The sequence below is a fragment of the Pan paniscus genome, chromosome 8 (assembly GCF_029289425.2).
Source record: "Pan paniscus chromosome 8, NHGRI_mPanPan1-v2.0_pri, whole genome shotgun sequence".
Lineage (NCBI taxonomy): Eukaryota > Metazoa > Chordata > Mammalia > Primates > Hominidae > Pan > Pan paniscus.
This window is the reverse complement of record NC_073257.2, coordinates 43,099,063-43,126,986: the sequence shown is the minus strand read 5'-3', so window position 1 is coordinate 43,126,986 and position 27,924 is coordinate 43,099,063. Positions and strand designations below refer to the sequence as shown.

The 27,924-nt window shown below is 42.5% G+C and overlaps 1 protein-coding gene across 3 annotated transcripts; it reads right to left on the bottom strand.

Annotated features, from left to right (window-relative positions):
- On the bottom strand, positions 1 to 27,895 carry MAP3K8 (mitogen-activated protein kinase kinase kinase 8). Of its 3 annotated transcripts, XM_003821447.5 has the most exons (9): positions 27,490 to 27,627; positions 24,454 to 24,684; positions 22,587 to 22,945; positions 13,898 to 14,065; positions 11,350 to 11,611; positions 10,122 to 10,228; positions 3,599 to 3,751; positions 2,337 to 2,583; positions 1 to 1,128 (listed from the first exon to the last, which is right to left on the bottom strand). In XM_003821447.5, exons 3-9 carry the CDS (start codon positions 22,920 to 22,922, stop codon positions 998 to 1,000), a joined length of 1,404 nt encoding a protein of 467 aa, XP_003821495.1. In that variant the 5' UTR covers positions 22,923 to 22,945; positions 24,454 to 24,684; positions 27,490 to 27,627; the 3' UTR covers positions 1 to 997. The 3 variants fall into 3 exon arrangements, with proteins under 3 accessions (XP_003821495.1, XP_003821494.1, XP_008973163.2); XM_003821446.7 differs by lacking the exon at positions 24,454 to 24,684 and having other exon boundaries at positions 27,490 to 27,895; XM_008974915.5 differs by lacking the exons at positions 24,454 to 24,684; positions 27,490 to 27,627 and adding an exon at positions 27,120 to 27,479.
- Between the last annotated feature and the right edge of the window lie 29 nt (positions 27,896 to 27,924).

The following is a 27,924-nucleotide window of genomic DNA, read 5'->3' as shown; positions in this document are numbered from 1 at the left end:
TAAGGCAAAATACTGAATTTATTCAGTTGATTTGACCAACCACATTGGACAAAACTATTGGGTTTTATTTGCATAATGTAAAAACATACTTTACATAAGACTACTCACATACTTTACAATGTTACAAATATATATATGTACGAAAGATTCATGAAGGCATTTGATATAAAACATACACAGTATGCTATTTTAATATACAAATGCTTAAAAGAAAATTTAGTCATAAGAATTACAAAATCATCAATAATTTACAAAAGTTTTCATTTTTCTTAAAGGTCACATTCTCATCCTTTGGGATGTACAAAAATTATGTGGTTTACACAGTTTTATCCACATTCAAAACATCACGTTTTGAATGTCTTCAGCATAGCATGTACAGTATAAAATGTTTCCATAGGAACACAAAAGAAACTGTCACTAGTGGCCTGCTGTCAGATGGCTTCTAATTCATCAGTTAGCCATTTTTAGGACACTAGTCCAGCTTATTGCTACAATCTTCAAGTTGTTCTAGTCACCCAAATTATAATGAATTCAATGTATACCAGAATTTACCAATAAAGGCTCAAAGAGTTATATAATATACACCAATATACACAAAACAGCTATTCTGAGTAAAATGAATATTCCATACTTAAATAAGAACCAAGAATAGTAATTTTAGGCTACTCTATTATCCTTGTGATTGGTATTTTTAAAATTTTGAGCAAAGTGCACAGTGAATGAAACAGTCAGCAGACACGATCCTTCTGTGAACTCTCAAATTCCTGCCTTAGAATCACGTCACCTGAGAAATGAGAACCTTGAGACCTGGCGTATATCAAATAGCTTCACATGTCAAACACACAGGGCCGCTTGGAGGCACATTCATGGGTCACAGGAGGTCACACTGCTCCTTCGAAAATGGCACCATTCACTGTACAGGGCCCCTGTGTAGAGGCAGCAGAACCAGCCTCCAGGAGATCAATGCTGTCTTAATTTAGAGCAAACATGGCATCCTTCAGCCATATTCAAGCGTTGGTGGTCCCCGAACAAGATTGAAGTAGCCAGCCAGAGCGCCGAGGTCTATGTAGAGAGAGCGTTGCCTCTTGAGCATCTCAGATTCCTCGGTGCTTCCTGTGCACGAAGAATCTGAAAAGGAAAACATTACAAAGTAAGTAACAAGAAAATGTGTCAAATGATAAATACCTGTTCCTTCTGCAGTGAAATAAATCTTTGGGGCCTAATAAAACAGTGTCTTAAGCGTGAAAGATGGGTCTTTGAACACTATGGCTAAGTTCACATAATATGACATAGAACAAAAAGTTCAAACAGGAGTCAATGGAGACAAGAAATTAGTTAGAAATCGTGGCATATTTTTCCAACAGCCAGATTGTTCTCTTTAAATACACAAAAGTCAGACAAGCAGCAAAGAAATATAAACAAGCACACCAGGCTTGACATCTGGGTTTGGACCTAAATGGATTAAGAATGCCACAGACTTTTAATAAAAATGGAAATCCCTCTTTATGCATATTCAATGCTCCTGGAAAGCATACTGACTTTCCTAAGTGGGAAAAATTTACAACTGGCAAGATTTTAAGCCGAGGAAGATGGAAATGCAGGCTGACTTCAAACTGAGTATTTTATCTGTGCAGGGCAGTGCTGTGATGTTCCCCCACCAAAGACTGGGGTGGCTTAATATAAATGAGTTAGGCTGGGCATGGTTGCTCACGCCTGTAATCCCCACACTTTCGGAGGCCAAGGCAGGTGGATTGCCTGAGGTCAGGAGTTCAAGACCAGCCTGGCCAACACGGTGAAACCCCATCTCTACTAAAAATACAAAAATTAGCCAGACGTGGTGGTGGGCACCTGTAATCCCAGCTACTCAGGAGGCTGAGGCATGAGAATCACTTGAACCCGGGAGGCAGATGTTGCAGTGACCCAAGATCATGCCACTGCACTCCAGCCTCGGCAACAGAGCAAGACTCCATCTCAAAAAAAAAGAAAAAAAAAAGTGAGTTAAGAAGAACCAACTGCAAAGCTGTCATGCTCAATCTGTTTTCAAAGACAAAAGTTGTAAAAAAGCAAGTTGCAAAAAAGCAAGTCAGAAGCATTTTCCAGTGACTGTGCTACCTACACTTGCACTGAAAATCTGTTATAATTTGGTGCTAAATTAGCCACTTTAAAAAAAAAAAAAACATGCTTCTGCTAATCTTGCTGAAATTTCTCAAGCAAGGTATGGTACTCAAGAAGTCATTTCCTTTTTTTCCAAGTGCTTTCATGAACTACATCAGAGGTTTGATGTGGACAGAAAGAGAAGGGAAGTAAGTGTGCGGCACACAGCAGGGTGTCCCTACCAGCAATGTTCTCAGGAAGTTCCAGCTCCTTCCTACTCAGCAGCCTCTTGCGCTCAAAGAGGGCAGAGTCCAGACTCTGACAGCGTGGCTGATCCTCTCTGGGCGGGTTCAGGGCCTCGTGTTTTAGTAGGTCTGCGGCTCTTGGGCGGTGATTGGGGTTTCTCTCCAGGGCAGCTTCTATCAGCTCTCTCATACCTGGGCTGCAGTCATCTGCAATGTCTTCCAGTGGAGGCGCTTGCTTGTGGATCTATCAACAAACCAGCTCTCTTAGCATCAAAGGTATGGAGATACACCCTCAACAGCAAAAGCATGCTAGTAACAGGACCTAGAAAGTAATCCGTTTTCCACCACATGCCCTGCAACGAATGCAGTTCATGCCCTTAAGCAAGCAAGCTTCCCTTTAATTTCTTTTTTCTTTTCCTTTTGAGACAGGGTCTCTGCTCTGTCATCCAGGCTGGAGTACAGTGGCACCAACACAACTCACTGTAGCCTCGAACTCCTGGGCTCAAGTGATCCTCTCACTTCAGCCTCCCATGCAACTGGGACCACAGGCCATACACCACCACACCTAGCTAATTTTTTAAATTTTTTGTAGAGATGGGGTCTTGCTTTGTTGCCCAGGCTGGTCTTGAATTTCTGGGCTCAAGAGATCCTTTTGTTTTGGCTTTCTAAAGTGCTGAGATTACAGGCGTGAGCCACCGTGCTTGGCCCACTTTAATTTCTAAAGGATACCAGGTTAAACCCATCTTCTGATTTAATGTTACAAAAGATAAGTGATAGGTTTGAATGTCAGTGACAGCTTCAAATCAGTGTCCCAAAAGTCATTATGCAGTAACAGGGAAGTGTCTGCTCCTGAATTTATCAACAGTAAAATGGGAATTGCATGTTCCACTACAAGCCACGCTGGTATGAACATTAATAATAAAAAATGTTTTAAGTGTTCAAAGAACATATACAACTTCCTTTGCTGAAATATTTATGCTATTCTGATGCTACTAAGTAGTATTGCATTATTATACATACAATGGAATAGCATAAATTATGCCCAATGCACATTTTAGTAAGCTCCCACTAAAATAGCTATGTTTTCTTTGCAAGAATGGAGCTTGCTTCTACATGGGAAGAACTTGTAGCTACCTGTCATTTCACCATTGCCTCATTCAGATGGGGGTGGTATAGAAGGCAGAGCAGTCCCTCCCAGCCTGCGGGATGCATAACTCAACGCCCCCCCCCGCCCCCAGCCCTGGTTGAACCCCACTTACTATGTACAGGTAGGAGGGATAGGCTGAGCGAGGGTAGCGCTTCACCCAGGGTGGGGTGCCCGTCTGCATGTGGATGAGTGTGGCCCCCAGGCTGTAGATGTCTGCTTTGGTTGAATGGCCCCTGCATAGGATGACCTCTGGGCTCATGTAAATCTGAAAAAGAAGTGGGAAACATTCAGCTTCATTCCCCTCCTTTGTGTGGGTTTCCATTTCCCTAATCCAGTTCTGGAAATTGGCTCATTCGCCTTAAACTAGGAGAATAATGCAGGCATTCCCCAGGAACCATGCAGCAATTGCTGGAGGTGTCCCTGCAGTCTGATGAAGAACACCTGGCCGGGCGCGGTGGCTCACACCTATAATCCCAGCCGAGGTGGGCGGATCAGTTGAGGTCAGGAGTTCAAAACCAGCCTGGTCTCTACTAAAAATACAAAAATTAGCTGGGCATGGTGATGGGCACCTGTAATCCCATCTACTTGGGAGGCTGAGGCAAGGAGAATCGCTTGAGCTCGGAAGGCGGAGGCTGCTGTGAGCCGAGATTGCACCACTGCACTCCAGCCTGGGAGACAGAGCGAGACTCAGTCTCAAAAAACAAAACAAAACAAAACAAAACAAAAACACCACCTTTTTCTGGTTGATCTGGTGGCAAAGAGCCTAGAACCAGGAATCTATCAGGGACTCCCACTCATCAAAGTTCTGTAGTACACTGATCAGGTGTAGCTAAGTTTTCAACTAAAACAACAATTCCTTTTATATTTAAATGAACTACAAACTGACTTCTTTATCTGTTTGTCATTACACTGCTAACCTTCTAAATATCTGCAATGATAAAAGGCGATAGAAGTCTATAGGGTATTAACACAAATTTCTTGAAAGGGAAAAACTTAAAAAATAAAGTGTAATATTGTAGAAGTGATTCTAAAGAGTCATTTTTACAAACTATCTGTTATTTTTACCTACCATGTAGCCCAGTGACTAAATATTAAATGCAGCCATATTAACATTGTATAAGTTATATTTGGTCTCATGAGTCCATGCTGAATAAACAGGGCTGGTTTTATAAATAGTTTCTCTAACAAGCATTTATTTCTAAACTTAAGAAAGAAACAAAGAGAGGTGGGGCATGGTGGCTCATGTCTATAAGCACTTTGGCTTTTTTTTTTTTTTTCGAGGTGGGTTCTCCCTCTGTCACCCAGGCTGGAATGCAATGGTGTGATCTCGGTTCACTGCAACCTCTGCCTCCCGGGTTCAAGCTATTCTCCTGCTTTGGCCTCCCAACTAGCTAGGATTACAGGCATGTGCTACCACGCCTGGCTAATTTTTGTATTTTTAGTAGAGATGGGGTTTCACCATGTTGGCCAGGCTGGTCTCGAACTCCTGACCTCGTGATCCACCTGCCTCGGCCTCCCAAAGTGCGGGGATTACAGGCGTGAGCCACTGAATCTCAGCACTTTGGAAGGCTGAGGCAGGAAGATTGCTTGAGCCCAGGAGTTTGAGACTAGTCTGGACAAGATGGAGACCCCCCCATCTTTACAAATTAATTAGTTACCTAATTTAATTAAACATTTTTTTAAAAAGGAACAGAGCAAACACTGGTGACCAGTGATTTGTATTCATGGCTGGTGCAGACATATAGTAGTTAATATCCTGATTATCAGTATTTCGCTTGAAACAGCTTGTACACTGTCTGCCATGTGAATAAGAGAATGGAGGTCAGTGTTTCTGGAACACATTTCAGGGTAGGTAAGTAGAGAACTAGCTTACAAAAACCAGAGAAACTGCCCAGTCTCCCCACCCTAACCCTGCTCAACTCCTTCCTGCAAGCCACTTCCGGGCCGGCTTCCTTTTGCTCTCAGCAAACAGGTGAAACTGAGCTCCTGTTCTCAAGCTTTCCCTGCAGCAGAGCCAGAGGACTTTCCAGAAGGACTTTGCTACTAAATATATCACAAACTTAAAAAATTAATGCACAACATTGTACCTATAGTCAACAATAGTGTATTGTATACTTAAAAATGTGTTGAGAGGGTAGAGTTCATGCTAAGTGTTCTTACCACAATCAAATAAAAAAGAAAAAGAAATGCAATGGGTATTATTAACTGTCCATAGAGGATGCCTATCTTCTCTCCTGTACCCCCTCCTCCCTGCCAATAAAGCAAGGATTGGGCGGAGTGCCCACTGCTGGTGTAGCCCACAGGGGCTGTGCAGAGGTGGCTCTGCAGGTTCTATGTGACTGCACGCCTAGGCAGCCTGGGGGGATGAAACATCTGTAAGCCTGGTGGCCTGGGTGCTGCCCCTCAGGTAGAAACCCCAGAGCTTCCTGGCTCGGAGCTCTTGTTCCTCAAGCTCTACCAACTACCAGTTAGATCAGGGAGCAGCAGGGCATGATGTTCGAGCACTCTGGCTGATTAGAAGGCATGAAACAGCCCTGGTGGGACCAACACAGGGCTCTCTGAGAGTTCCGCACCCTTGGGGCGGGGCACTGGAGGAAGAGAAAACCTTAATGTCAGCGATTGAACCCTTCACCTCTCAATATGTTTATTAGAAAGGGAAAGAGACCGTGTGTGTGCATATATGTGCATGTGATGACTATATGTTAACTTACAAAGGTAAAACCAAGCAGACTTAGAAGGATTTTTCAAAAAGGACCAAGTTCTAAAAGTAATTCTGATTTGTTATTCGCATTCACTATGTATTCTCTCTCTGTACCTTGCAACTCAAAAACAGTCTATTCTGTATATGCTGGATTAACCCTGGATGTGTATTACATGGTTACAATAGAATGCTCTGAATACCAATGCTTAGAGAGAGAAATCAAACAGGGGTAACCAGGGTTTGCATTTGGGAGCTATACTGCAGAAATCAGAAATTGTCTATGACTGCGCAGTAGCCACATGATCAAATTCTAACATCAGCCAATCTGCACAGTTGACTAATTAGATCTCCTGGCTCTTTAAGTAGGAAGGGTAAAAGCAAGCTTGTTGAAAGGTTTCACTGGTCACTTCACAACTTTGTTCATTATCAAACTTCAACTCGTGTGTACTAGGCAGATATTAAATGCAGGCTGATTAGAAGAGAGTTTATATTTATAAACACCAAGGCTCAGTTTTGCACTTCACAAAAAGCAATTTGCATTTGCCAGAAATAACCGGATCCAAATACTACTCAGGAGTAAAATATGTTATTATCTCTTATCCATGCATTCTGCTAGACAGCCCCAGAAAGAACACTTCTTACTCCAATGTTGCAAAATGTTCAACTTCACCACATTGCCAGGAAGAGAAAAGTATTTTCCATCTTTAATACCATAAATAGTTTGTTTTTCAAACTGGTTCCAGGAAAAAGGGTGGTGGAATATTACATATCTGAACTCCTGACTAATGCCAAATATGCTGAAACATTTTCCAAAGAAAACATGTCGTAAGCATTAAGTCTTATTAGACCTCACATTTTGGTAAAGTATTCTTAAGATCTGGGGACTAAGCATTCTTAAAAAAAAAAAAAAATTACAGCTTCCCTTCTGAATATTGTTCTGCTCAAAGACAACCGTCAAGAATCCTCGCTCGAGTATTTTCAATAATAACTTCAGTAATATTCACAAAAGCAAGGATTTCTTCTGCTGCCCGGGAGAGTGCTGGCTTTGAGAGAGTTGAGAAAGGACTTACAGAATCTTGGTTGTTTTTTTTTTTAGGACAAGGTCTTGTTCTATTTTCCAGGCTATGGGTGCAGTGGCATAATCACAGCTCACTGCAGCCTCATCCTGGGCTCAAGCAATCCTCCCACCTCAGTCTCTTGAGTAGCTGGGACTACAGACATGCATCGCCATGCCATTTTTACAAAAAGTAAAGTTTTTGTTTGTTTGTTTGTTTGTTTGTTTACTTTTTGTAGTGATGGGGTCTCACTATGTTGCCCAGGCTGGAAGAATCTTGGTTTGAAAGGAAGATAATTTTTTTGTGGCTGCAATCCAGTTCAGTGCAACATGTATACTAGCTAGACTAGACTAAGGGTTGTCATCTGATTGAACACCAAGACTGACCTGGTAACCCTGACACAGAGGTGCAGCCAAAGACCCTCTCTCTATTTCCTATGGGCACTTCCAGCAAAGAGAAGGGCATGGGGCTGAGTGGTTCAGGCAGTGAAGCTTCCCTCCGGTAGTGGTGAGGGGCCAAGGAGGCAGCTTTTACACCCATTTACCTTCCTGCTTGCATCCACCCTTGTGCCCATCACAATCAACTGTGAACTAAACTGTTGTGCCTGCTCGCTTGCTTGCTTTCCTTCTTTTTCTTTCCTTCCTTCCTTCTTCTTTCTTTCTTCTTCCTTCCTTCCTTCTCTCTCTCCCTCCCTCCCTTCCTTCTTTTTTTCTTTTTTTTTTTTCAAAAGAGATAAGGTCTCACTATATTGCCCAGGCTGGTCTCGAACCCCCAGGCTCAAGCAAACCACCCCCACCTCCTTGGCCTTTCAAAGGGTTGGGATTACAGGTGTGAGAACACCACACCCATCCCTAAACGGTTGCTCTTTTAATAATTCAGGTAATTTAAAGTAAGTCCTCCCACCAAAGAGTGAGGATCGCTGGAGTACCACTACAGCTTGCTCCTCATTGCCTTGTGTCATGCTTCCTCGTTGGTGCTCACAAGAACCTGCCACATAGCAGATGCTCAATGGACACTTGCTAATTGAATCAACCAGTCAGCCTAATGATGTGAATGTTAAATATATTATTTGGAAGCCCGCGAATGCATTTTTCAGAATCTCATTTAGAGTTAGGAAAGAAAGGCTTTTCTGGGTCGTTTTTTGCTTCATAGATGAGTTAAACATGAGTGCTGTTTTACATCTTTAAATAAGATACATTTATGCTCACTACTTGAGGTTTATTATAGGATTCCTAGGCTCAAAGAGAGGCCTTTAGAGTCCTCATAAATATTAATGACCATAGTTAAGACTGTCATTGAGCCAAAACTCAGTGATATTAGTTATATCACTAATATATTTTAATAATGTACGTAGTATTATAATTTTTAAAAGTTATGTAGCAGTTAGACCTTAGGGTTAGACTTAGAAAGAACTGGGTTCAAGTCCAGGGTCTGTCACTGAGTGACTCTGGACACTTTATTTTAATCTCTGCAAACTTATTTCCTTTATTGTAAAATAAGAATAACAATAGTATCTGCTTACAATAATAGTATTTACAACAACTGGGTTGTTGTAATGATTAAATAACATACTGCTTTTTAAGTGCTAAACTTATTATAAAGTTAACTATAATTCTATAATTATTATTAAAGCTGAACTGTGGGCCAGACACGGGGGCTCACACCTGTAGTCCCAGCACTTTGGGAGGCTGAGGTGGGAGGATCACTTGAGGCCAACAGTTCATGACCAGCCTGGCCAACATAGTGAAACCTGCATCTCTACTGAAAAAAATAAAAATTAGCTGGATGTGGTGGGACATGCCTGTAATCTCAACTACTCAGGAGACTAAGAAGCGCTTGAACCCAGGAGGTGGAGATTACAGTGAGCTGAGATCATGCGCCACTGTCCTACAGCCTGGGCGACAGAGCAAGACTCTGTCTCAAAAACAAAAACAAAAACACACAAAATAAAGCTGAACTGTGGATATGATCTATTTTGGGGGGCTTTTTTTTTTTTTTGAAGCAACATTTCGTTCTGTCATCCAGGCTGGAATGCCCATGGCTCACTGTAGCCTTGAACTCCTGGGCTCAAGCAATCCTCCTACCTCAGCCTCCCAACTAGCTGAGACTACAGGCGTGTACCACCACATCGAGCTAATTTTTTTTTTTTTTTTTTGAGATGGAGTTTCACTCTTGTTGCCCAGGCTGGAGTGCAATGGCACGATCTCAGCTCACCTCAACCTCTGCCTCCTGAGTTCAGATGATTCTCCTCCCTCAGCCTCCCGAGTAGCTGGGATTACAGGCGCCCGTCACCACGCCCGGTTAATTTTGTATTTTTAGTAGAGACGGGGTTTCTCCATGTTGGTCAGGCTTATCTCAAACTCCCGACCTCAGGTGATCCGCCCATCTCAGCCTCCCAAAGTGCTGGGATGACAGGTTTGAGCCACCGTGCCCAGCCTAAACTAGTTTTTTTAATAGAGATGGGGTCTTGCTATGATGCCTAAGCTTGTCTCAAAGTCCTGGGCTCAATTGAGCCTCCCACCCCAGCCTCCCAAAGCACTGGGATTACAGGCATTAGCCACCACACCTGGCCAATATGATCTATTTTGACATTACATTGTTTACAAATGTTCTATATTGTATATATCAACATGTATATTATATTACAAATACTATTATGTATTATAAATAACATAGCAAAAAATACAATAAAAAATCAAGTGCTAAACTTAGTACTTGACACAGAGCAAGTGCTCATTAAATGTGTTCCAAGGAAAATAATGATTTAATGCAATGGGTTTCTTCCCCTTCTTTGTCCTTCGTTCCCACAATAATTCTAGAACATTTTTTCCTTTTTATTCTTAATAAAATAGTAACCCTTTTCATGTGAATATAATTACCTCTGTTCCTCGGAGGTCCTTAGGAAAATAGACATCTTCGGTCATTTGAACACTTAGGCCAAAATCCACCAAAACAGCTTTTGTGGACATGAAAACAATGTTGCTAGCTAAAATGAGAGGAAATATTTTTAAGATAAAATTTTTTATATACTCATAAGTCAAATGAAAACATTATCTAAAACAATAATGAATCTCCAATCAGAAAAGACTGAAATGCTTCCTCTAGTGAGATGGTTGTATTATATTCAAAAGAGGAGAATGAATCTCAGAGTTTAGGTGAAAATCACTTTGGATCCATCAAGAATTCAGCCAATGTGGGTATGAATGATTGTAGCCATTAATAATGTTTAAGAACTTGAATTTCAAACTCTAAGACATAAGCATACTGTTGTCAAGCCACTTTTCTAAAACAGAAAAGTAAAATACCCATCTTTTTTCCCAGTGAAATTTGTGCCACTCTAATTTAGTACTGGCTATTAAAGGTTTACCTATTTCCTCATCATATCAGACTCCTAGAAAACAGTTAGTAAAGGTGTGTTTAATGGATTATTGTTACATTGGTATAAAAAATGAAAAAGGTATTTGTTTCTCAAAAATACTTGTCTCTGTGTTTGTATGTTTTTAAGTAAATTGCTTTTTTTTTTTTTTTTTTTGAGACGGAGTTTTGCTCTTGTCACCCAGGCTGGAGAGCAATGGCGCCATCTCAGCTCACTGCAACCTCCGCCTCCCAGATTCAAATGATTCTCCTGCCTCAGCCTCCCAAGTAGCTGGGATTACCAGCACCCACCACCATGCCCAGCTATTTTTTTTTTTTTTTTTTGTATTTTTAGTAGAGACAGGGTTTCACCACATTGGCCAGGCTGGTCTCCAATTCCTGACCTCAGGTGACCCACTTGCCACAGCATCCCAAAGTGCTGAGATTACAGGCGTGAGCCACCGTGCCCAGCCTAAATTGCAATTTTAAAAGCCTTTTTAACAGAGCAGTACCTAATAGCTATGTAGCTATAACCTTTCAACAACTGTTGAAAGTAATCTTTCCTTATGACTTTGAAAGCTCTAGTAACCCCGCATGATTCTAAGATATGTCTCTGGAGAAGGAAGACGAACGGTGCTCTGAGGGAGCTTTCCACCCTCCATGGAGGGTCTTCAGATTACAGGAAGGAGCTTGTTTGTCTCCTGAATAACTAGTCTCTTTGAGCCAAAACGGTATACGTCCAAAGATACTTACGTTTAATATCATGATGGATCACTTTCTTTGAGTGTAGAAAATCAAGTCCCTTGAGAACATGCTTTGTCACCCAAATAATTTCAAATTCTCTCATTGGTCCACAGCTCTCCAGTTTCTCCAGAACAGACCCTCCCTCGCCTGCTTCCATAAAGAGATGGACAGTTTCACCCCACAGGACTGCGCCATACAGCTCTGCGATGTTCTCGTGCCGGAAGCAAGCCTGGATTTCCACATCAGATGGCTTAAATTGATCTACTGGGATCTAGAACACAAAAATACGAGCGAGATTCTAAATAACCTCAAAGTCATCTTAAAAATATAAAATACAGGTCAATGCAAAAAACAAAAGGCAAATAAATGCCCTCAAGAATACTCTGCCCTGTGTGAAAATGGACTGCCCAGTTACAATAATGTTCACTTCAGATCTGCCTTTAACTATGTTAGTCAGCTTTAAGTATAAAATTCAGAACAAGAAAATAAAAAACAAAATAATGAGTTACTCTTTTCATTTAGAAGTCAGAAATCTATCCAAAGTTTTAAAATTATGAATGAATCAAAAAAGAGATAATTTCCCACCTATTAGACAACAGTATCTATGGTACCTTGAGTTTAGGTTGTATTTTCAATATTTCAGTTGGTTGTGAGATAATATGAAGTGTTTGTTGCCACAGTTCATACTCTATTATAGCAATGTATTTAAAATAAGCACTGAGGCTGGGCGGTGGCTCATGCCTGTAATCCCAACACTTTGGGAGGCCAACACAGGCAGATCACTTGAGGCTAGGAGTTCGAGACCAGCCTGGCCAACATGTCGAAACCCCGTTACTACAAAAAATACAAAAATTTGCCAGGCATTGGTTGTGCATGCCTGTAATCCCAGCTCTTATTACAATAAGAGAAACCAAGACATAATATTTGGCAATTATTTATTTTATTTTTTGTTAAATCAAAAGTGAGTATATTTTATTTTGTTATACTTTTGAAAATTTAATTAAAGTAAAACAGACATACAAAAAAGTGTAAAAATGATGGGTCCAACTCAATGAATTATCAACTGAACGTACAAATGTAACCCCCATCTAAATCAAAATGAAAAACCATGTCAGGCCAGGCGTGGGGGTGAGTGCCTGTAATCCCAGGTACTTGGGAGGCTGAGGCAGAAGAATCGCTTGAACCCGGGAGACAGAGGTTGAGGTGAGCCAGGATTGCGCCACTACACTCCAGCCTGGGCGACAGAGCTAGACTCCGTCTCAAAAAGAAAAACAAACCAGAAAAAACACACAGATGTCTACTAGCATTCAAGAAGCCCCCCTCTTGGCCCCTTCCAGTTGCTACTCTCCAAGGGTACCCACCATCCTGACATCCAGTGGCACAGATTTTGTTTTGCCTGTTTTGGTCCTTTATATAAATAGAATCTCATACAGTAGATCTCATTTCGTGTCTGGCTATTTGGGCTCAACATAATGGTTATGAGATTAATCCACATTATTATAGTTGTAAATCATTTATTCTTTTTACTATCCAGAATTTCACTAAGTAAATATATCCCATTTCAGCATTTTGGAAGTTTCTAGTTTGGGACCCTTACAAATAGTGCAGATATGAACATGCTAGCACATAGCTTTTAGTTTTTGGTGGCCACGTGGACAGGTCTCTGTGGAGTGAGTGCACCTACAGGAGAGGAATTGTTGAGTCATAGGGGGTGTGAATGCTCAACTTATGTAGATACAGTTTTCCAAAGTAGTGGCACCTTGGCAGTTATTGTTTAATAAGAAGGGATAAGGGCAGGGCGCGGTGGCTCATGCCTGTAATCCCAGCACTTTGGAAGGCTAGGCAGGTGGATCACTTGTAGTCAGGAGTTCGAGACCAGCCTGGCCAACATGGTGAAACCCCGTCTCTACTGAAAATACAAAAAATTAGCTGGGCATGGTGGCAGGTGCCTGTAATCCCAGTTACTCGGGAGGCTGATGCAGGAGAATCGTTTGAACCCAGGAGGTAGAGGTTGCAGTGAGCCGAGACCCCGACACTGCACTCCAGCCTGGACAACAGAGCAAGACTCCGTTTCAAATAATAATAATAATAAATTTGGGATAGGGTCTTTTCAATCATTGATGTATTTAAATTCAGCCCTTTAAATCTGCCTTCCTGAAAAGGCTACCTCCTTCCCAGTTTCTGCTTCTGCCTGGCCCCCTCTGCAGTGGGCGGAATGAAAGGAGAAGCACAGAGAATTGCTCCTACTTTGCAGGATGGCTCTTCTCTACTTCTCTCCAAGAGTGATGATGTTATTTATCCAAATCAGTGCTTTAAAAACCAGCACTTATCCTTTTAATCATCTAGATTAAAATCAACTATGCACCTAAACAGAGATTTTAGGGCTGAATGGCCCCAAGTAGCCAATAAATTCAGAAAAACAAATGCTTTGAGGCAGTGCACCCTCAGATAAGACCCAATCAAAGGATAAAAACCTTTGGTTAATGCAAATGGACAAAAAAACAAAAGCCAGAATGCCAAACACACAGTGTGGGTTATCTAGGTAGAAAACACATACCAGTTTACACGCCATTCTTTTCTTCGTCTTTATATCTTGTGCCAAGTATACCTTGCCAAAGGCGCCCCGAGGAATAAAATCAGAACCAATATTCCTGTAAGTCAGCTTCCAAGGGATCAGGAGAACATCGGAATCTATTTGGTAACGTCCATTTTGGGGAGTGATGACCTACAACAAAATAAAAATGTGAGACGGTGAGAACTTCAGTCAAGCTGGCTTTTTCTAAGACCCACCTATTAGGAAGCTGGTTATTTTAGCAGCATTCTGATACACAGTTATGAAATTAATGTCACTGTGCTTAATCCTACCAACTGTACAGAGACTATATTTAGAGCTTGAGGAAGTCAGAGAGAGCATGTAACAGACGCAGGTGCCTGGTCAGACCTGGTCATATTTCCACCTACTCATGAGTAATTAATTGCCAAATAGAACTTTAAAAATTATTTATCTAAAAAAGCATGACTACGGCAACCAAAAGGCTGAAAATAAAGATTGCGTAAATATAAACCGTGCCTGCAGGTTGACTTGTTTCTATTACAATGTGCGAACCTGTTAGTCCACATAGCTATTACTCACACATGACGCATACAGAGAAAGAACATCAAAATTAACTGATGATCATGGAAGATTTTGGAAAACCACAGCGTATGTCAGAGCTATGAGTTGACAATGCTATGTAAATTAAGTGAGGGCAGAATTACTTCGCATCTACTTGCTCACTTAATATCTATAGCATGCATTGTATCTATTGCGTGCAAAATAGGTGCTAGGCACTGTGTTTGGTGCTGCCTAGGCAGCCACAAACAAGAGATGGCTGATCCTTGACCTCCCAGGGTTCATGAGCAAGCCAACTCTTAGGACTAGAAGTTTTGAAACTAGTTGATTCAAAAATTGAGAGACAGCTGGGAGCAGTGGATAATGCCTGTAATACTAGCATACTGGGAGACTGAGGCAGGAGAATATCTTGAGGCCAGGAGTTCAAGACCAGCCTAGGCAACATAGCGAGACTTCATTTCTACAGAAAAAAATAAAAACACAACATAAATTTCAAAATAATAAAACAAAAATTAAGAGGTCTATTCTGACAGCAATGTGGGTTTCAAGGGCACATGCATTTGTCAAAACTCGTAAAACTGGACATTTAACATCTGTGTATTTGACTATATATAAAACATATTTCAATTTTTAAAGAGGAAAGAATTAGAAGAGAAAACAATTATAATTAAAATTAAAACAAAATAATATGGTAGTTCATGGGAAATGCAATCTGGAACGCATGCCTGTAACATGTCCAAAGTGTTCTTTCAAGGGATAAATCGCCTCAGTACCAGATTCTCCTCAATGTAATCAGTAATATTATGGCTTCTGATTCTGAATTCAGGAGTTATGAAACTTCTTCTTTTTTTTTTTTGAGATGGAGTCTTGCTCTGTTGCCTAGGCTGGAGTGCAATGGCATGATCTTGGCTCAATGCAACCTCTGCCTCCTGGGTTCAAGGGATTCTCTCATCTCAGCCTCCTGAGTAGCTGGGATTATAGGTACGCACCACCACGCCTGGCTAAATTTTGTATTTTTAGTAGAGATGGGGTTTTACCATGTTGGCCAGGCTGGTCTCAAACTCCTGACCTCAAGTGAGCCACCTGCCCCAGCCTCCTATAGTTCTGGGATTACAGGCGTGAGCCATGGCGCCTGGCTCAGGAATTGTGAAACTATTAAAGGACCTTAACTTATTTCAAGTAACAGAAGAAGCTGAACAACTAGGTGCAGTGGCTCATGCCTATAATCCCAGCACTTTGGGAGGCTAAGGTAGGAAGACTGCTTGAGGCCAGGAGTTCAAGACCAGTCTGGGTGACACAGTGAGACCCCATTTCTATTTTGTTTAAAATTTAAAAGAGGCAGCAGCAGCCGCTGAAGGGAATGTGACAAATCCCCAGATCTACCACATGGGAAGAGAATGAACTCCTGATTCATCTGCAGATGCGTGGGACTTCTTACTCGGGACACAGCTACAGAAATAGTTCTAGTAACTGTAAGGGCCATTCAGTCAGCTCCACCACTGCTAATTTTAGCTACACATCCCACAAACAGATGTGTTCACTATTAGTCAGGGAATAAAGCAGAGACTAACTCTAATGCTTAGAAATATGAAGTCATTAAATTTAGAAACTATTTACTGAGTGCTTCTGCTGTGTGAGACCCTGTGCAGGGCCCTAGAGCTAACATGAATAAGTGCAGACGGCGGTCTTGCCTTGTTTGAAAGATGACCTGTATGTCGCCTCTGGTTGCTGGAGGCCTCTTTTGCAGCATGCTGAGAACATGATAGATTTAGTCCCTTTTCACATTTAGACAGAACCCTACTCACGACACTCAAGAGCACTTGCTGATTTTCCCTTTCTTGTCATTAAATATTTACAGGCCTGATTTCACCGCACCCTCCAGTGAACCATCTCTGTGTTTAACTCATCTTCATGAAAGTTTTACCAACCTAAATTTGTTATAACCCAGTTTAGGTTTTTTTGTTTGTTTTTGTTTTTATTTGGAGACGGAGTCTCGCCCTGTCACCCAGGCTTGAGTGCAGTGGCTGGAGTGGAGTGGCAGATCTTGGCTCACTGCAACCTCTGCCTCCCAGGCTCAAGCCATTCTTGCACCTCAGCCTCCCAAGCAGCTGGGATCACAGGCACGTGCCACCACACCCAGCTAATTTTTGTATTTTTAGTAGAAATGCGGTTTCACCATGTTGGCCAGGCTGGTCTGAAACTCCTGACCACAAGTGATCCACCCGCCTCAGCCTCCCAAAATGCTGGGATTACAGGTGTGAGCCACCTGTGCCTGGCCTATAACCCACCTCGAACCAGTGTCCTCTTATTCTGTCCAAGAGGACAAAAGATAATTTCAGCCATTTGTTGAGTTCTAAGTACAGCAATGTGCTCAGTACTTCAATACATTATCTCATCGAAGTCTACAACAATAGTCTGAGCTTAACTACTATTTTTATCTCCATTTCACAGATGAGGAAACTGACTTCAAGAGGTTAAGGAACATGCTAATTAGTGCCGGCATTAGGATTTGAACTCAGATCTGTCTGACTCCAAAGCATACTTCCTAGTCTGGGTAAGAGCCTTGTATATTCCAGAAGGCCATAATTAAAGCTGAGCTAAGATGAAAACCCAGTTATTAAATGCCGGGTTATAAAAATAACTCAGTTATTTATGTGTTTACATATTTTCTGAGCATACCTTAGCCTTCTCCTCTGTAGATCAAATAATGCAAGTTCCTTCACCCCCATTCACCCCTATTTTATAACTTCCCAGATTCTGGGGACCAGCTTTCAATGCCTATGAGTTCTCCTAGGCTCTTTTCATGAGGGGCCCTGAATTTCTAGTGTAATGTGCAAGTCCTGACCAGTTTGTAGTTCTGCAAATGCCTGGTTCTTCCCCTAGCCCCGGATCCCCTGTATTTAATTTAATTTAATTTTATTTTATTTTATTGTGATGGAGTTTCGTTCTTGTTGCCCAGGCTGGAGTGCAATGGGGCGATCTCAGCTCATCGCAACCTCTGCCTCCTGAGTTCAAGCGATTCTCCTGTCTCAGCCTCCCAAGGTGCTGGGATTACAGGCATGTGCCACCACGCCCAGCTAATTTTGTATTTTTAGTAGAGATGGGGTTTCTCCATGTTGGTCAGGCTGGTCTCGAACCCTGTATTTAAATTTTAGATGGGTATTTTTCTTCTTTCTAGGGGCCCGTATAAATTGTTTTTTAAGACAGGGTCTTGCTCTGTCACCTAGGCTGGAGTGCAGTGGCCCCATCACAGCTCACTGCAGCTTCAACCTCTCAGACTCAAGCGATCCTCCCATCTCGGCCTCCCAAGTAGCTGGGACTACATGTGTGTGCCACCTCACCTGGCTGACTTTTTTATTTTTTGTGGAGATGGGGGTCTCACTATGTTGCCCAGGCTGGTCCCAAACTCGGGCTCAAGTGATCCTCTGGCCTCAGCCTCCCAAAGTGCTGGGATTACAGGCATGAGCCACCACACCCAGCGCTATCAAACCATCTTAGGGAACTCTATGCTGCTTATCTCTGCCAGTTCTTCAACTTACCAAAATCACCTCTAAGGGCAGGCATTATAAGCACACTTTCTATTTCCTCATCCAGATCACGGTCATTTATACTAAACAACACTGGGCCAAGAAGCCGCATATTGAGAAAATTTTTTAAGTATTATAGTAAGAATAAATTCCACAAGTGACCGATGTGATATGCTACTATGAAACAGACATGGCATTGATCTATATTCATGCAGGCATATTATCTAGCACAAAGGCCAAGCTAGCTCTGTCCTACTCTGCTGATCACAACAAATGGATCCTCACATTCAAAATATGGCTCTAAGATAGACACTGATACAAGCTTGAGTTCACAGGGTCCTGCCCAGATGATGAGAGAGTTAATAGTACAATTCATGAGAAGTCATGCACACAATTGGAAATGCATGTGAAAGAAGAGAGAAGATCTGGCGAACATGCAATTTAAAAAATTTTGGAAGGACTGTCATAAGGAAGGGGTGTAACAATTGTATACAACAGTAACTCCCACAATGCCTCAAGTTCATTTAACACTCACTATGTGTAACCAGGTCACATGTATTCATTAATTGCTCCAAATATCAACTCTATGGAGTGTCATGATGTTATCCATTTTACGGATGAGTAAACTGAGGCAAAGACAGGTGAAATGACCAGCCCAGGGTCACACAGCTAATCCATTTCAGAGCTGAACTACATAACCCAGGTACTTTCATTCAGGATCCATCGTCTTCACCACTGCTCATCATATGCACTTTTTTAAATGGCCAATAAGTAGGGCTTGCACTAAACGGTCAGAGATGAATTTTGGTTCTATATAAGGAAGAGAACTTTCTTACAGTCAGGACTGGACAAATAGGAAACTTTGTGTCCCAGTGTGTAATGAGCTCCTTGTCACAGTAGATTTTCAAGAACATACCAAAATGTTCTACCAATTATTGGAGATGATGAACAGGGTGATTTGAGTACTAGACGGAGGGCTGGACTCAAGTATCTTAAAGGCTTTTTCAACTCTGAGAAGCCATGACTCCGTGACTAAGCCCTAAGGAACATCTTCAGCTCTCACACTTATAGATATAAAGTTGTAAAAAAGGGGTGAAGGTTTTGGGGTCCTTCAGTCCCCATAAAACCACCAAAGAGTTGAGTGTTTGGAACCCATTTTAGATTATTTGTTCCCGGGCCAGGTTATGAATCAGCGTAGATGATAAATAACATGCAGCACTCTTACCCAAAGCAATTCCCAGGTTAGTCTCCCAAAGCTTCTTCCCCAGGTCTTGCTGGATGTTGGTAGGATCTTTAACAAATATTATTTTTAGTCAAATCACACACACAATCACTGAACATGCCTGTTCTTCAGGATGCTTTTGTAATTCCTGGTTCTGCACCCTGTCTAAATAACTCAATGGTGTTGTGGTTGTTGGCTGCCTGAATACATCAGGTCTCCATGTCTCTGGACCTCTGCACATGCTGTTTTCTCCACCTGGACCCTGTCCACTTCATCTAGCTGACTCCAACTCAACACTTCAGGCCACGGCTTAGGCATCAATCCTTCTTGGAAGGCTGTGCTGACATTCTCCTTCCTTCTACCACACTCATGGCTATGTAAAGTATCCTGCCTGTGCACTGCCAGAGCAAACAGCATGCACATGTGCTGGGAAGCAGCACACTCTACTATAACCGCCTATTCAACTGCATCCTGCATGCACCAGGCAGCAAGCTCCCAGAGGCACAGACTGTTCCATACTATCTCTAGCACCCGACGCACTGCAGATGTCCAAGCTGTGTCTAGCAAATGAATAGGTAAATACTTGAATGAAAGTTTCCCCATCCCTATGTAGATACATCATATAGATGGATTTTACCTAGGAACCAATCAGCTGCTATTTTCCTAAAGCCGAGAGTTAGAGAGCAGCAAATGAAGCCCAGTGAGTAAAGTTCTGATAGGGTAGTGGGTGGAAGATGATGGGAACAGAAAGATCTTGAACATTGGGTGGTTCCAATGTTCCACGTGAGGATGAAAGGGAGCCGAAAGCAAGCCTTGCCTCCCTCACTACTGTCTTGAAGTGACTACGATCAGAGATGACAGTCTCAATTCCTAGGCTATCATTTATGAAGCATGGAGCTCTGATGGGTTACCTAGCAGGCACAGCAATGTAGTCCATCTTTAATGTGAGTGGCAGGAAAGTCAACCGCAGCCCCCCAGAGCCATCAACCACTGGGTCGATTTGCCTAGCGAGGCCATGTCTAAGATCCAATGGATTTTAAGGTCCTCCTCTTATTCTATTCTGTTTTTTAGTCTTCTTGTTTTATATGTTATATTCTTGATCATTTTAAAATAAAAATCTTTTTAAAGTTTTTCAAGATCCCTGCCTTTACTTATGTATTTGTTTATTCTTAAAATTTTTCCTGGCCAGGCGCAGTGGCTCACGCCTATAATCCCCACACTTTGAAAGGCCAAGGCAGGTGGATCACCTGAGGTCAGGAGTTCGAAACCAGCCTGGCCAACATGGTGAAAACCCATCTCTACTAAAAATACAAAAATTAGCCGGGTATGGTGGCAGAGGCCTGTAATCCCAGCAACTCGGGAGGCAGAGGCAGAGGCAGAGGAATTGCTTGAACCCATGAGGCGGAGATTGCAGTGAGCCAAGATTGCGCCACTGCACTCCAGCCTGGGTGATAGAGCGAGACTCTGTCTCAACAAAAAAAAAAAAAAAAAAAGAATTCTCCTTAATTATGTACTTGTTCTTTTAAAGAGCATAGGACCCACAGCAGGTAATGACAACATTTTACTCAAACCCTTTGCTGATACAATTTTATCCTCATCTTAATGTCTTAGTCTCTCTTCTTTTTAGGATTAACTTTTCTGGTCCCATTCCTAAAAGACTTCAGAATGTTGTTTCTTTGTATTTCTTCTAAATTTCCTGAATTCCTTTCTGTACATTCCCAGATAGGCCACAGAATAAGCAAACATACCTAAGTCTTTGCATATTTACAAGCAAGAATACTTTGGGTTTTTTTCTGCATATTTTCATTTAAAATACTCATTTTTATAGAAGGAGCAGGACTTAAAAAAAATTTAATTCCCATTTTAACAAATAAATATGTTAAAAATGAGAGAAATACACAAACAATTATATTTCTAGGTATAGATATATATATAACTTTGAACCCGAGTTCTCCAACTATCCTTTATTTGGGAAAATCAGATATGGCTTCTAGTTCAAATGATTATTTCTCATTTATAAAAGGAAGAAATATTCTGAAGGTAAAGTACTTAGTCGACTATTAAATAGAGCTTGATAGAGCCAGACCAAAGCAGTCACACAACAATGCAAAATATTATCTTGCTCCATTGTGAGCTATGGTTGAGTATGACTGGCTTCTGACAAAACAATTCACTACATACCTGACCTAAATTACTCTGTTGTTTTTAATTAAATGAATGTGGTATGCAAAAAAACAAAATAATTAAGTACTTTTTCTGGACTCCGCACTCATTCAGCACCGACTTTCCCCCAACATTAGCCATTTTGCCATTTAGATACACCAAAAGAAAGGGCGTCACTTTCATCAATAAGCATGTTTTGCAAGCTACCACCTACTCCTTTGCAAATTATTCTTTTTAAAAATATTAGGTTACCTTTAGCCAGCACCTACATTCACCTCTGACATACTAAAAGCCTGACAGAATCCCAGGCACACCTAAACACATCACCTGATCTACTATTATGGCAACAAAATGTTGCCACAATATTTTGCATGATTTGCATACTTGCGATGATTAAGCAAATATATCACTTACCATTCATACTTTGCCAATGAAAGAGAGTGAATCTGTGGATAGCTATTTACTGCCTACATACTACATTTTTGCAAGAAATGAATTAATAACATTTCAAGATGTGACAAGAAAGGAACAAATAATTCAGCCTTCAAGATTAATTAGTGACAAAGTGTTTATTCCCCTCTCAGACGAAGGAGTCTCATTAAGCCTTTCTTTTCTGCATAACTGATGAATAAACTTTTTAGTGAATTGTTAAATTAAAATACATTCTTCTTTGTTGTTGTTGTTGTTGAGACAGAGTCTCACTCAGTCACACAGGCTGGAGTGCAGTGGTGTGATCTCGGCTCATCACAACCTCCACCTCCCAGGTTCAAGGGATTCTCATGCCTCAGCCTCCCAGGTAGCTGGAATTACAGGCGCCCGCCACCACGCCAGGCTAATTTTGTATTTTTAGTAGAGACGGGGTTTCACCATGTTGGCCAGACTGGTCTCTAATTGCTGACCTCAAGTGATCCACCCACCTCGGCCTCTCCAAGTGCGGGGATTACAGGCGTGAGCCCCTGCACCCGGCCAAAATACATTCTTCTTAATTACCTATTTGTAGAAATACTACTAAAATATGATCAAGAATCTTTAAATAGAAATTTTAATGAAGACTTTTTTTTTTTTCATCTTTAACATGGAAGTACTTCTTACTGATGATTACATTTTTTAAAATCATGCCTGCCAGCCCGTCTAAACCAAATTCAAACACCACTCTGCATTAAATGAAGCTGCAGTAGGAAAGCTGAGCACATAGCACCCAACTGATCGGAAAGAAACGTACCATGTTTAATAAAATTCCAGATTCCTGTGGTCGTTGTCCATAAAAATGCTTTGCAGTGTTGGATATATGGTTTGCAAAAGCAAGCAAATCCTCCACAGTTCCATATCTGACTGATGACAACCATGGTACCTCTTGGCCACTAAGCAGCAGAGACTTAGAACGCTCATCGTTTTGATTGCTGTCTTGACACATGGTCATTAGACTGGGTTCATAAACTGCTGGCTCTTCACTTGCATAAAGATTTTCCATAATGTCTATTACATCAGACACATTTAAATGTTTAATTAATAAATCAATCTCTTCTTTATTGTCACTTCCAGTGCTCATGTACTCCATTACTGTTGCTCTTTCTGGAGAGTCTAGGAAAGAAAACACAAATACTTAGTTTACGATATTTGTATTTGCATTCAAGACCAATGGGAAACTGACATACAAGGATTGGCAACAGGATTTTATATGCTTTTGTTCAGAAAACGAGGGTTCTGTGTCAACTGTGTGTATGAATTCAAGTTGACAGTGCAGAGTTGAAAGGGACCTAAGATAACCTTTAGTCCAGCTCACTTTGCAGAGGGAAACCTGAGATCCAGAGAGCTTACTCTTACTCACAGAGTCAGTGGTATCAGCTACAGGCACTGAAAACAAACTTTCACTAAACATACACACGAATCAAGAGCAGCTCAGAAATCTTTGAAGACCTTGGGCTACCAGCTCTTTAGGGCTTCCAACCTTACACAACCCAGCTATTCCCCCAAAGTGGCACCCTCCCTGCAAGAATCGCTATGGCTTTTTTCTGCCTCTGGTGACTTTAAAGAAAAATAACCTCTTCACTAAATGCAGGAGCTAACTTGGCAAATAAAACTCAGGCCCTGAAAGCCAGAAGCTGGAAAAATGGATTTCAATCTACACAAATTTGATGGCAATAGGTCAAGTTTCAGGAATGATTCTTATGCAAATGAGTTAAACAGCTAATTGGAAGGATGACAGGAAACCTTGTTCTCCCAGTGATGAGTATGAGAAAGATGATGATACATTTAACCTATGATTCAGCTGTCCTCCCTTAGGACCAGAATTCTTTAATAGTGCAAAGCAAACATCTTGAGGGTCCCAGAAGATTAATATCTAAATAAATGGCCTTCTAGAAGCTGTGAGTAGTAGAAAGAAGCCAGGAAAGTCAAATTTATCATAAGCAAGGCCAAGTGACTATATTAACCAAAATTACATTTCAGCTCTTATATACAAATCAGCTGCCACACTTGGAGATCTGTAGATGAGAAAAAGAAAGTAAAGCAAGGGTAAAAACTGACGTTGTTACTCAGGATTTTAGAACAACTCTGTTCTGAAGGAGAAAAGACAAAAGGCCCTAAGAGATCTAAGAGAATTTCAAGGCACATTGGTTTACTTAAATCACCGATTGCACTCCCAAAAGCATAGCCTCTTTCTGAAAGGTATTTCAAGTTCTAGAAGCACAAGCCTTTAACACACAGGACACTCAGGGCTAAAGCCACACACGTCCGATCAATCTGGAGCTTCATTTCAAAGCTCCAGGAAATGCTCCACTGCAGAGCCACCTGCACGCATGACCCAGCCATCTGCCTCTCAGTGAATTTCATTTGACAAAAGAACCATGCAATTTAGTGTCATCATTCACTTACTTGATGGTCATTTTCTGACGTATGAATTGTGTCTGAGGAAAGCAGTTTAGCATCCTGCAATCCAACATTCCTCTGGTCTCAGACTGCTTGGAGTCAAATCTCATTGCCTCCCCCCATACTCCCATTTACTGCTTGCATGACGTTGAGCAAGTAACGTAACCTCTCTCAACCTCAATTTTCCCCATCTGTAAAATGGAAGTAATAACAGCACCTACCTCATGAGGTAGTCGTGAGGATTAACAGAGTTCAAGCTCATAAAGTGCTCAGTGCAGTGTCAGGGGCATGGTAAATAAGCTGTGTCATTTTTAGCTGCTTTGTATGCATGAGTGAGAAAAGTACTGAGTCAGACTCCTGGCTTTGCAGATACTGCGTTAGCTTCCTTTCTTATCTGCAAACGAGATGTGGCTACCTATTCCCCTGGCTTCTTCGCGGTAAGAAGATTGCATCTAAAACAAGACATAAAGAGAGAGAGAAAAAAAGGCAGAAACCTATGAAATGCTTTCATGGCTGTTATCACCACCGTGAAATCTAGAGTGAGGGGGCAGCTTCCCCTCCTGAGATCTTGTACATCTTCGAGGGAGATTGTGATTCAGGTTCTTGGAGTCTACTGAGTTAGGAGAGGAACTTCTTAGATTAATGGAGGAACATTTGACTTCGGTTTTACTGAGCCGTTTAGTTGCAGTTTCTGCTTGTCGAATTTACTGGAAACACAGAAGTTAAAAAAAAAAAACAGCCTAATTTAGGTCCTCAGGGGTTGAAAGGATCCAAGTCTCCTGGACTTATTTATCAAACAGATGATTTGACAGAAAAAAAAAAAGTTCTCAGTACTAACATGACTCAAGAAAGAAAGAGGAAAAAAGTCCACACAGTTCAAATTCACTCTGCTGATCTGGGAAGACAAATTTTAGAGGTTTTTTTTTTTTTTTTAAAAAGTAGTAGTGGTATTCTTTTTATTCTTTATTCTTTTATTTTTTTAATTGGGGGGTTTTCCTGTGAGGACTGGAGATTCTAAAAGACAAATCCTAAAAGAGCTGTAACACAAGATGTTAGTTTTTAAACCCTGCAGAAAAGTCTCAGGCATTTATATGTAAAACCCAAGAGCTTGAACACACACAACCACACCCCTAAACTGTGAGTTGCCTGGAAAGGCGAGAGGGAGGGAAGCAGGACCCGGGAGGTGGAGGAGTGTCTGACGCTGAGACTTTTCTCAGTGCCTGCATTAATTCCTTAGCAACACAGGGCCCCTGTCACGCAAATCTATGTTCCCCAGAAACCCTGCTGACCAGTTCGCCTGCTAACTGCGCCTGCAAAAAGCCTCAGCACTTTCCAGCCTTAATTAAGCACACAATATGCTAATGGTTTCTGAGTTATTCATGATCTGTGCCCATCTAGAGAAAGTTCAGATTGTGAAGGTATTCTAGTTTGGCAATAAAGACGTTTAGTATAAGATGATTTTTCCCTTGACACAGTTTACAATAAAAGTCCTCATAAAATTCCTACTTCCTAACCAAACAGAAAATTATGCCAGCTTTTGGAATTGGAGAGATGTGCAAATACAGTCAAAATTAGTTACACTGAATTATTTCAGAAATCAGCAATAAAATCACGAGGAAATTCTCTTCCTAAACATTAACATAATACTCTTGGCTGCCTCCATATACATAAACAAAATGTGAGTGTTTCCTGGCAAGTGTGAATGAAAATGGCCAGCTTTAACAGCATATGCTTCTGCCTAACAAAGAATGACTATTACTTGTGTTATTTCTCATTTAAAATATTTTTTTAGGCCGGGCACAGTGGCTCATGCCTGTAATCTCAGCACTTTGGGAGGCCAAGGAGGGTGCATCACCTGAGGTCAGGAGTTCAAGACCAGCCTGGCCAACATGGTGAAACCCTGTCTCTACAAAAATTAGCCGGGCGTGGCGGCGGGCGCCTGTATTCCCAGCTACTCGGGAGGCTGAGGCAAGAGAATCGCTTGAACCCGGGAGGTGGAGGTTGCAGTGAGCCGAGATCGCGCCATTGCGCTCCAGCCTGGGCGACAAGAGTGAAACTCCCTCTCAAAAAAAAATTTAAAAATTATATATACATATATACATATGTGTGCCAAAATAGTACATTCTCCCTCAGGGCACATTTCTGACTATGTTTTTGCTCTCAAAAAGCCCCGGATTATGCGTTTCAGGCGTATGGAAGGAAGGACCGACACTCTGCTTCAAAACCTCTACATGCCTCAACGTTCCCATTTGCTTTACACGACAAAGTCCTCATGGGCCGTAAGCCAGACGTCCTGCACACAAACCTCAATCCGTCGCAAAGTGCTGGGGGCGTCAGCTGGAAGTGGATTACACTCTCCTTGGCACAAACGACTCAGGCCACAGGTATGTAAAGCAACTGCAAGAGCCTTTCTGTCCCTGTTTTTTATCAAGAGCAGCCTTTAATCTTGTCTTCCCAAAAGTGAAATAGACAAGCATCGCAACGTTTCTCTCTTACAGGCAGCCGGTGGCCTTCCCCTGTTAACTATGGAGACAATCCCTAGGCGTCCTTCTCCGCCCAGAGCTAGAAAAATTTCAGAGTCCTGATCATGCACTATCGCTCGAAAACAACTTCCGTGAAAATAACTTTTTTTTTCTCCTACTATTCTTTCTTAGACCAAAAGCCCAGCCTTCGTGTTCTGCTATGACCTCTTTAGTCATGGGATAGAGTCCGGGTTAAAAACTTGAATTTTGTTCCAGCCATTCACAAGTCTCTGGGCTCCGCCAACCCACGCTCCCACTCCTTTCCTCCTGGTTCTCTAAGTCAAGGGAGCCTAAAAGGCTTATAAATTATCAAAGCACCCAGCATTTGGGAGGATCGGGTCCTCCAGCCTCCGAGCTGCACTCACCGGGTCTCGGGCAGGGAGAGTGCGGCCGTCCAGGCGGCGTCGGCAGCGGGAGGCGCAGTGACAGCGGGTCCCCGCTTCCCCGCGCACTGCCCAGACCAGCACTGCCCTGGCGCTGCGGATACGGGAAGGAGGAGGAAGGGGGAGGAGTCGCGAGTCTGCACCCCGTGAGACCCTTGCGCAAGGTGCTTTCCAGCTGTGCCTGGTGCAGCCAGCGACCCGCGAGCGCAGCTGTGGGCACGCCCCCACCTCTTCCCACGCCAGAGTTTTCCCCTCTGCTGGGGGCACCCTCCATTTCTGCATGGGAATCCCCGGGGCACCCAGGCGGGACGCGACCCGAAAGACACGCCGGAGACCCCCAACCCTGGGTTACCTGCGGCCTTGGCGCTCCCACGCCGGCCGAGCGCTCCAGCCGCGTTCCCCCGAAGGTTCGGTGCGATGCTGGCTGCAGGCCTGTGGGAGCCGGGCACGCCGGGCCACTGGGATCCGGCGGCGGCAGCGGCAGAAGCAGGAGCCAGGGCGCCGGACCCCAGAGAGTGGCGCGCAGTCCAGAGCGGAGCGGACGAGTGAGACCCGCGTCGCCCGCACGCCCAGACCGCCCTGCTCTGCCCCTGACTCACGGCGTCTGAACCTGCCCAGGGGCGGCGCAGCGGACGCCAGCCACCGCCTCCCCGACTTTTCCATTTCCCCTTTCTCTCCGTAAACAGAAAGAGACTGCCCGGTTGCAGGGTAAGCCAGAGCCCCCGCGCTGGGAAATTCCGCGTCTCCCCCCCACCCGCCACCCCGCCGCCCCGCCGCCCCGCCGCCC